The 10,318-nt window shown below is 48.0% G+C and overlaps 1 protein-coding gene across 3 annotated transcripts in view; it reads right to left on the bottom strand.

Moving 5' to 3' along the window:
- The window catches only part of gpatch8 (G patch domain containing 8), a 32,612-nt gene extending 23,407 nt beyond the window's left edge, over positions 1 to 9,205 (bottom strand). For 2 of the 3 annotated variants that reach the window (XM_084448889.1, XM_084448888.1), the window contains exon 1: positions 3,176 to 3,253. Coding sequence is in view for 1 of the 3 variants with exons in the window: in XM_084448887.1 (XP_084305013.1) it covers positions 3,176 to 3,253; positions 9,109 to 9,153 (123 nt within the window). In the remaining 2 variants the exon portion in view is untranslated. Of the gene's footprint in view, positions 1 to 3,175; positions 3,254 to 9,108 lie in introns of those variants that run through there. The other variant, XM_084448887.1, reaches the window with a different exon arrangement.
- Between the last annotated feature and the right edge of the window lie 1,113 nt (positions 9,206 to 10,318).

Here is a 10,318-nt window from a genome sequence, read left to right as displayed (position 1 = left end):
AGAGACAAGTGTTTGCCGGTGATTCATTTTGTGAAAATATGAACTGGTTTTGAGTGTAAGATTGAACTGGTTTTGAGTGTAAGATTGAACATGTTTATTAGCAGCGCATTTCTTTCAAAACCATGCGTTTTTGAAGACGCAACCCTCCTGCTTCTGTGAGTACCTTTGAAATTTCTCTGCGATACTTTATCAGGTAGTTTTGATCCCAGAACCAGGCGGAGTGACCGTTGAACCTGATTTGGCTAATGGGGGGATAAGGGACTGCTAGTCCGTCAGGTTAGCAGGCGTGTGAGGGGCTAACTAGTTTAGGTGCTGCAAGACTTAAGTGGAATTATGACTAGACTTTTTCAGCCATCTAGGCTGCAACCCCCACGCCTTGTCGATCCCGCCGAGCCCGACGCCAGTGACCGCTAGTTCAACCCAATAATGTTACGTTACTCGTTGATTACTTTAGACTGTCACTACAAAACACCACGATGACGATCGAGTTCGGCTAGAAACAGGTAAGCACCCGAGTAGGAGAAGCCATCTATTAGCCATTTGGTAAGGATAATTCATTTAGATGATAATGTGAAAATATAAGTGATTGTCATTGTGTAGGGCACTGTGTATTGACACTTGGGCTGTGGGAGTGACAGCGTGTAGCATGTTATGTTTTATGTTTCGGTGCTAGTAGACCCAAGTTTGGGGAGATGCCATTTGGGGAAGAACTGTGATGGGGTTCCTTTTTATGACCTGCGCTAGCCTCTTGCTCGCAAGTTAGCGATAGCACTAGCGTGTAGCACTGTTCACACTTGTCACATGGTTTGTCTAAATAAACGCTTCGTCATTCGGTCGAAGCTGTGTGATGAGCGAGCAAGAACACTACACAGTTCAATTGAATTGCTGCTTGCGGTACTCATGCACGTTGTACTTTAAACACGTGCATGTATTACTCACACGCACGCGCGTACGCCGTGGTACTGAAATTGGTACCGAGTTCCGTGGAAATTTACTGGTACCGGTACCGACTACTGAATTTCTGGTACCGTGACAAGCCTAGTGTGCCCAGGTAAACCCTTCTACTAAGCCTAGTGTGCGTGTGTGTGTGTGCGTGTGTGCGTGCCAGGCCGCGGCCTTGTCGGGAGCCGTGTGGTGCAGCCCAGCCCCCCCCCCCCCTGACAATAGCGCAGGAGCAGGAGGAGCACCTCCGCCTGGGGGAGCAGGCCGGCCTCCCCTGACCTCCTCTCCTCCCCCTCCTCCCTGCCCGGCGTCCGGCTCTCATGTGAGTAACTGGGCCAGAGTACGGCCCGAGGACGGTCAGGAAGGACCAGCTGGACGGAGCGGCTCAGAGGACAGACTGACCTTGCTGCTGCCGCCCAGCGCCTCCCGACACACCGGCTGGTCTGCGGCCGTGTGTCTGACCCTGACCCTGACCCCTGACCCCACGCGCTACTCTACAGTCCTGCTTGGGAGCGGGCTCCTGTTAGAGGAGCACGGCTCCTGTTGGAGGAGCACGGCCCCTGTGCACTACTGACGGCTGACGTGGAGGTCGCTCCTCGTCTTGGCTGCGTCAGCTGCGTCAGCGCCAAAGAGCCCTCTGGGTATTAGCCATGGCTGGGATACTTGGGTCAGTCCGGTTGCGGTTCTGCTGCGGAGGGAGAGGGGTGGAGGTGAGGAGGGAGGCGTGCTGCTCACCGCCAGGCTTCGGGAGGGGAGGGGGGGGGGGGGCGGGGGGGTTAGGGGGAGAGAAAAGAGCTGCCTGCGATATTATCTATGTGCCTCGTCAGCGAAAAATGCAGTCCCAGTTGCACAAGCACCATGCCAGCACAGAATGACAGAGGGTACTGTACACCCAATCACTGTGTAGGGGAGAGAGAGAGAGAGAGAGAGAGAGAGAGAGAGAGAGAAGATATCTGAGTGAGACAGGAGAAAGAAGTAGACCGATGTGAAGAGATTAACAGGAGAGAGAGAGAGAGTAGAGAGAGAGAGAGAGAGAGAGAGAGAGTAGAGAGAGAGAGAGAGTAGCGTTAAGAGGAGATCCTAGAGACAGGAGTAGGGAAGCAGAGCGTGCAGATACAAACCGGGTCATGGCTGCTTAGCTAATAGGGGCCGATTCGCTGCAGGAGAGAAACGTCGAACACCCCAAGTTGTGTACAATAAGATAACTGTCCTCTGCACACAAACACACACACACAGTACACACACACATACTAAGTTAGCACACACACACACACCCACACACATACATACATAATTCTGACACGCACACACACACAGCCTCCAAGCATGCACTCTCGCTCACTGTGAGTGGATAAAGCACAGAGTCTCGGCCATTTTGAAACGGAACGATTAGATATGAGACGAGCCACCATGTCAGTGGGAGGGAGGGGGCGGGGCATGGGAGGCCATGCTAATCTGGTGGTCCGCCCTCGGAGGGAGTGTGTCAGCTCACAGGAACCCTTGGCCATCGCCTGCTTCTCTTGAACTTTAGTAAGCAGGGTGGCAGAAGGCTATAATTAACTATTAAAGGGTATGTGTGTGTGTGTGTGTGCGCGCGTGGTGTGTGTGTGGTAAAGAAGAAAGTGAATCTGTTTGTGTGTGTGTGTGTGTGGGAGAGCCTTTGAGAGTAGTTGTTGGTTGGGGGTGGGGGTGGTTTGGCACAAATGGCGTTGCAGTTGCTAGGGAGCATTTGGCCACCGGTGACAAATGGGCCAAAGCAAAGTTCCGCTGCTCAACTCGGGGACCGCTGGCTTTATCCACTCCACACATTCACCATCGCTCTGAACGCTCAACTAACACCTAAATCACTAAATCATGATTAAATGGATAGAGACACACATTCAAAGTTCATATCTAGGAATGAAGAATTAATTATATTTTTTTTAAAGCTTGCAAATCCTCCTGGTCCATCTAATGAGTGACTGTAGGACTAGCAGACAGGAAGTAGAACAGAGGGCAGAGGTCATGGGAAAGGGGGACAGTAGAGGCTCTTGGGAGACAGAACTGACTACTGGTTAGATAGGAGTGTGTGATCCAGAGAAACTGGCCATGTCTATCACGGGGCGGGGCAAATGAAGAAAAAAAAGCTCTTTATCTTCTCTGGACCAATCATCCACTCTCACATTCTGACTGCACAGCGCGTTTGAGGCCTAACGGCGTGCGGTAACGGGCGTGGTGACGGGTGTGGTCTTACCGATTCTATGGGCTTGTCCAGCGACGCCTGCTCCAGCTCCAACTGGCCCTCTTCATACTGGTCAAAGTGATTTCCCCCCTAGGACGCAGACAAGAGGACCGTTAGCCCACAGACAGAGCATGGGTCAGAGCAAGACGGAGAGAGACCGAGAGAGAGAGACCGAGAAAGATCAGAGAAACGCCAGAGGGAACAGCGCTTGGAAAGAATGGAACGTTACTGAGAAAAGAGGAACTCTTTTCCTTTTACACACTTTTTTCTGTTCCCTATTTGGAAGTGAAACCGTTTCAGGTCCCAAGAGCCTTTGGAACACATTTCACTTTGTCAGCAGCTCAGAAGCACCACACAGGTCTAATACTACAAACAGCTCAGAAGCACCACACAGGTCTAATACTACAAACAGCTCAGAAGCACCACACAGGTCTAATACTACCAACAGCTCAGAAGCACCACACAGGTCTAATACTACAAACAGCTCAGAAGCACCACACAGGTCTAATACTACCAACAGAAGCACCACACAGGACTAATACTACCAACAGAAGCACCACACAGGACTAATACTACCAACAGCTCAGAAGCACCACACAGGTCTAATACTACCAACAGAAGCACCACACAGGTCTAATACTACCAACAGAAGCACCACACAGGACTAATACTACCAACAGCTCAGAAGCACCACACAGGTCTAATACTACCAACAGAAGCACCACACAGGTCTAATACTACCAAGAGAAGCACCACACAGGACTAATACTACCAACAGAAGCACCACACAGGTCTAATACTACCAACAGCTCAGAAGCACCACACAGGACTAATACTACCAACAGAAGCACCACACAGGACTAATACTACCAACAGAAGCACCACACAGGACTAATACTACCAACAGCTCAGAAGCACCACACAGGACTAATACTACCAACAGAAGCACCACACAGGTCTAATACTACCAACAGCTCAGAAGCACCACACAGGTCTAATACTACCAACAGAAGCACCACACAGGACTAATACTACCAAGAGAAGCACCACACAGGACTAATACTACCAAGAGAAGCACCACACAGGACTAATACTACCAACAGGAAACACAGGAAGCACTTGTGCGCCGCAACACGCAAACACACCGTACTGTAACCTCCTCTACCCCCCCCCCCCCCCCCCTGTTGATGGTTGATACTGTAAAGATATCCTGGACCCGCCTGTATCTACAGTAACATTTGATAGAAACTCCCTTAGCGGTTGAGCCGGTTTAGGTGGTAGGCCTATATCTACAACATTGCAATGCTATGAGGTCACAACAAACAACTTAACAGCACAAAACACACACATAAGACACAGCAGGAGCCTAATCTACAATCTCACATCTTAACTGGAGCATGGCTATCTACAGGTCTACAGCAGTGTCTATATCTACAGCAGTGTCTATATCTACAGGAGTGTCTATATCTACAGGAGTGTCTATATCTACAGCAGTGTCTTTGACCTGAGTGTGATGCAGACAGGTGAGTAGTGATCATGTCGCTCTACTCAGGCGGGTTTGGGTGAGCTTACAGTTTAGCCTCTGTTCTGAGACAAGAGAGCGTCCAATCAGAAACAGCCTCCTATCAGAAACAGCCTCCTATCAGAAACGGCCTCCTATCAGAAACAGCAGAGGAAGCCTGAAGCTCACCGCCTTGTAGACAGATGAGATCTCCTGACCTTCTGCCTGACACACACACACACACACACACACACACACACACACACACACACACACACACACACACACACACACACACACACACACACACACACACACACACAGTGAGGCTGAGTGGACTTCCTGATGGCCGGTGAGGCCCTGAGAGGACATGGCCGTGTCGTCTCTGTTGATGGGCACAGCTACGCCCAGGAAGCCCTCTGCAAAAATTATTCAAACTCAACCCTACAGGAGACGACCGTGAGGACCAAACCAGCGACTCCAAAAAGGATGGACTGTTCCGTCACCCATAGAAACGCATCTGTACAGGGATCAAAATGACCCCGTGAATTCAAATTAACCAGGGGGCATTCATTTGCATCAGGATGTTAGGAACGGACAATTCAATTAGGCAGAGATGGGTCCTTCTGATTGGAGGAGGGTGGTGGAGGAGGAGAAGGGAGAGTTGGGATATTTATCAGCTAATCAATGACTCCTCCCTCCCTCCCTCCCTCCCTCTCTCCCTCTCCTCATTAGTGTCGACTCGTGTCATCTGATGAGTGACAGGCTGCAGGTCCCATATCATTCATGATCTCATATTTCCGCCACTGCTGCCTCTCGTTTCCTCTTTACACAAAGACAGTACTGCTGATAAGTACATGAACATAGGGATGCACCGATTGCTAAATTCTGGGCCGATGCCGATGTTTAAAATAACAATCCGGCCGATGGCAAATGTTCATTTTATTTTTATTCCCCCTTTTGTGCCAGGGAAACAAAGAAATGTTTGGTTCCAAAACGCCAATTTTTCACATTTGCATAATAGGTAGGCTTTTTATCTAGGTGTGAACTATTTCTGGCATCATATTTTAAGATTAGGCTATACATTTTTGTGCAAAGCAAAACGACGTATCCACAGTGTAGCTGAAATGGAACTTTCCGCGGTAAGCGTTTTGCAACAAAAAAAAGCCGTAATTGTTGTGACAACATCGGCCACTACCATCGGTGAATGTCGATGGGCCGATGGCAGTCAACAAGGCCAACATCGGCCAATGCCAATGTTTGGCCGATGCCTCCCTACATCAAAATACAGAGATTGACCAGTGTGCATTACTACAAGGGACTGGGTAGGTCAATTGTTGCCTTCTGCTCGGTCTGCATCTGCAACACTAAAGTTGATTCATAATCCTATAATGACACTATTACAGAGAAAGACTAGGGGGAGGGAAGGCTGCTAGTGCTACCTCCCTGGAATGGATACTCCCATCAATCTCCTGGCGGTGTGCCAGAGCCCCAACAACAATGAAAATCAATGCTGACAGTGGAATGAGGCAGAGTCCAGCTCCGTGGTATAGCCTGACCCCTGAGTCCCGGTGTTCCCTTCTTCAGTGAGCTGCCATTAAGCTGTGAGAAAGACACCCAGTGAATACTGAGCATCTGATAGCTTGAGTCAACGCAGCTCTCATACAGAGCCCCACTGTGTGGAGTTGAAGTAGCCCTTTGCAGACCCAGACACAGAATCATTCACACAATGCCTGACACACAACCACTAAACTTTATTAACAAAACACAAGACTGAAAAAAACAACTGTTGTTAAGTGTCAACAGCACCCAGTGCCTGGAGTTCTCCAGCCATTATAGGACAACAGTGAGGTCCCATGATGCACATCTCCCATTCAGATAGAATATTATGACGACTTTGGAATGAAACGGTTACCGGTTTCACGGTCAAAATTCCCGACGATTAGTATTACCGTTTCAAAATAAATTATCATTAAAACCATGTTCGATCACCGTGCTTTGAATAACCAGGGTAAATAGGCTACCATAGACACACAGTCCAACGTCAGTCACAGTTTCCACCTCAGAGGAAATGATACGCTTTCGCACCCACATCCAAAAATGCCAAATACCTCACTGCAGCCCTTCCATGTTACGCAGCAAAGGACATGATGCCCTTTCAACCGTTGAGAGGCCTGGCTTTCCCTGTGTTATTTGTGTTTTTAAAAATAAAAGTTGTTGAAAGGATTCCAGACTGTCTATCAGTACGTATTGGACATTTTCAGCATATTTGTAAAAAATACAGTGTTAATACCGATAACCGTGGGAATTAGGGTCACTAAAATCACGGTATGACATTTTCATACCGTTACATCCCTATGACAACTGTCATCATGAGCAAGGACAATAGACTACAGGGTCATGATCTCTAGGCTCTCACGTGCTGATGCAGGTCCAGGACAGCCCGAGGGTCTTTTCAGCTCCCTGGCGACTTGAGCTTATAATGCTAACTGGGCCAGGGACATGCTAACTGGGCCAGGGACATGCTAACTGGGCCAGGGACATGCTAACTGGGCCAGGGACATGCTAACTGGGCCAGGGACATGCTAACTGGGCCAGGGACATGCTAACTGGGCCAGGGACATTCAAGGACACCAGGCAAGCTTTTCAAGCTTGAAATCACTTGTCTATACTAAGCTAATTCTAATGACGATACAAGTTGCGATAGTTTTCCTAATTTGCCTGATAATAACCATTGGTGGGGGCGTCCTCATTGTCCCCTACGCTATTCCTACGCTATTCCTGGACGTCTCTTTTCTTTAATTGGGGCGGTCATGAAAAGGGGAAAAAATGCTGCCCTCAGCAGAATGTTGGGAATGAGCTCCGCAGAGATGGGCGGTGGGCTGCATTCACAGGACCCTCATCCCATTATCACACAACCTCCCTCAGTAGGGCCCGGAAAGGAGTGTGATAAACAGTGATGGATCTCCCCCTGGTCCCTGAGAGATCAAACCACAGACTGAACAGGCAAAGATACTGAGATAGTTTCATTAAGGATACTAAAACATAACTGGGGAGTGTGACAGCTGACAGCAATGCTGCCCAAATAAAGTGATGTTTTTAATTTCTCAGAAACAAAATGATCTTGGAGAGACAAAGGGACACATGAAGATGGAATGAGCGATGGCAGCACAGTATGAACACTGACTGTGTGACGGTTGAACCAGAGCAGTCAGAGACGACGAGAGATCTCCACGGTTGTACGGTGACCTCCTAGGGATTCTCACAGACTGCATGTGGGGAACAGCTGGTCTGGAGCAAACTCCGCTGGGCTCTGAATCCAAATGACAATGTGCCTGTAACCCTCTTAACTACCCCCCCCCCCTCCTCCACGGTAGCTGTCCAGTCAGAAACACAGGAGACTAGTCACTGGAGTGGATCATGTTGCAGACAGAGACAATATTATTCAAGATGAGCGCTGCATTCTCTGGCCAACAGAAGCCGATGCTGGCCCAACCCCAAATATAAACAATACCCCAGTTTCCAATTCCCTTGTCAAGGATACCATCAAGGATGTGATGAATATGGCTTTGAAGCGAGTAGGCAGTGGCAAATCAACAAATAGAACTTCCCATAGACTAACATGGGAGAAACCCCTAGTATCCAAACCCCTAGTATCCAAACCCCTAGTATCCAAACGTGGGGAACGTATGTAGCTGAATTGATTGAACATGCTGGGGCACTATATCAACATCTGATTGATGCATGCAACAGCATGATAGTGATCAATTACCAACCGTGTCTAACGTAAATTACCCAGGAATAGACTGTGGAAGGTGACCATGCTAGTTGTTGTTAGCTAGCCATCACACACAGGCTAGCAGGCTGGGTGCGCATGTTCTGAACCCTCACACAGACGGGTCGTGATGGGCTGAAAGGAGCTCGGACATCAAACTACCAACCGTCGTTTAGACGAAGGTCGGCACACAAAACCTGTGGACTCGTTTAGTGACATATAAAACCCGCTCGCTAACGTTAGCTCGCTATGTTGATCAGCTAGCCTGCTAACATGAGCGACCGTTAGCTGCGATAGCTTCAATGTTCACTCGATTTCCTCAAGGTCACTGAGCAGCTGGGTTTACTGTAAACATGCAACACTGCACTTCCCCATGTTTATTTACTAAACACATAGCTGGCTACATGGTTGTTTGATCGGCCTCACAGCGAACTGGAGAGGAATGAACCTCGACAGGCAGGCAGCTCACTGCTGCTATGTGGCTTCACTGCGCTGGTTGTGCAACTAGCCTCGCTTCAGCTCGCTATTCTCTCACAGACTCGAATACAACACGCTGCGAATGATAGTAAAACCCCCCAACCGACTCTTTAAATTATTATAATGACCTAAACATATTTTAGCAATATGATTCTGACTAATTTATTTCCAGTTGATGGCCATTAACATTACCTGGAAATCACGCTCCTCGTTGAACCTAGAAAACCTATCAGCCATTTTCTGTACGCAGCAGCTTCTCTGTCGTCGCTCTGAATGGACCAGTTTAGCTGCAACTAGAAACGCCCACTGGCGAGTGACAGGAGAGTGACAGTTGAGGCTGTCCAATTGGAGGAGGGTCTGCTCGGTTTGGTTACATCGTACGCACCGCTGGACATCGGGACTGCCGCATTCAATTTTTAATTTGAGAGCAAGGCCTTAAACGTTTCAAGACACTATCGAAACACTATGGGTTTCAGAAATGTCCATCAAGGTAGATTGTTTACATTACGATGCGGATCAGATCAGGATAATCTGGGGCACTGAGACTAGATCAGATCAATCTTCGATGGTTTTGGCTGGCCGTATCCTGCAAAACAAATTCACCTAATGTCGAAGACGTAGATTGATGTAGATTGTGAGGTTTTGGCAGAGGGACGCCAAGGCTACTCGGGACAATCAAGTAACAGATACTGCCTTTTACTAATATTTTAATCAACTAATTGCTTTAATGATAAGGTAGGCTAATTCATTCTTGAACATGTATTTCTCATACAGAGATGTAAATGACAGAGGAATTGACATCAGAACGTCCACCTGGATGATTTGTATGACTATCCTGCCATCTAGTGGCCATGTCTGAACAGTGTCAAGTGTAAATAATAAAATAAGTGATCAAAAAGTATTTCGGTTGGCTGTGTTATATTACAAGTAGGGCCTATGTGATTCCCCCCCCAAACCACGTCTGTCTTTCTCGGCAAGGCAACATATCAGAATACTTTCTTTTATAAGCAGTTGTTACACTTCCAGTTCAACTTTTGACTAGGCCTATTCATATGAGTTATTGATTGACAAGTGTTGCCTATATCATGTAGCATAATTTTAATTCATCTGTATTCCGAGTAGGCCTATCTGTATTCCGAGTAGGCCTATCTGTATTCCGAGTAGGCCTACCCAGAACTGCTCTCTCTGTAGCTCACTTTCGTTCTTCACATCACACCCCTCATGACGTAATCATTTCCTAGATTGGACATTCTGAATCTAGGACCAGTTCTGAGCCGATAGCTCGGGTCGAGTTAGCCGACGCCTATTTTGCAGGAATAACGGGTGAGTCGATTTACTACTACTGCCATACACACATAGCCTACGCATTACTCTCTAAATATAAATCACCTAACTTCTTTGG

Source organism: Borostomias antarcticus, assembly GCF_949987555.1.
Source record: "Borostomias antarcticus genome assembly, chromosome: 14".
NCBI lineage: Eukaryota > Metazoa > Chordata > Actinopteri > Stomiiformes > Stomiidae > Borostomias > Borostomias antarcticus.
The sequence above is the reverse complement of the archived record's forward strand: the minus strand, read 5'-3'. Positions and strand labels throughout refer to the sequence as shown.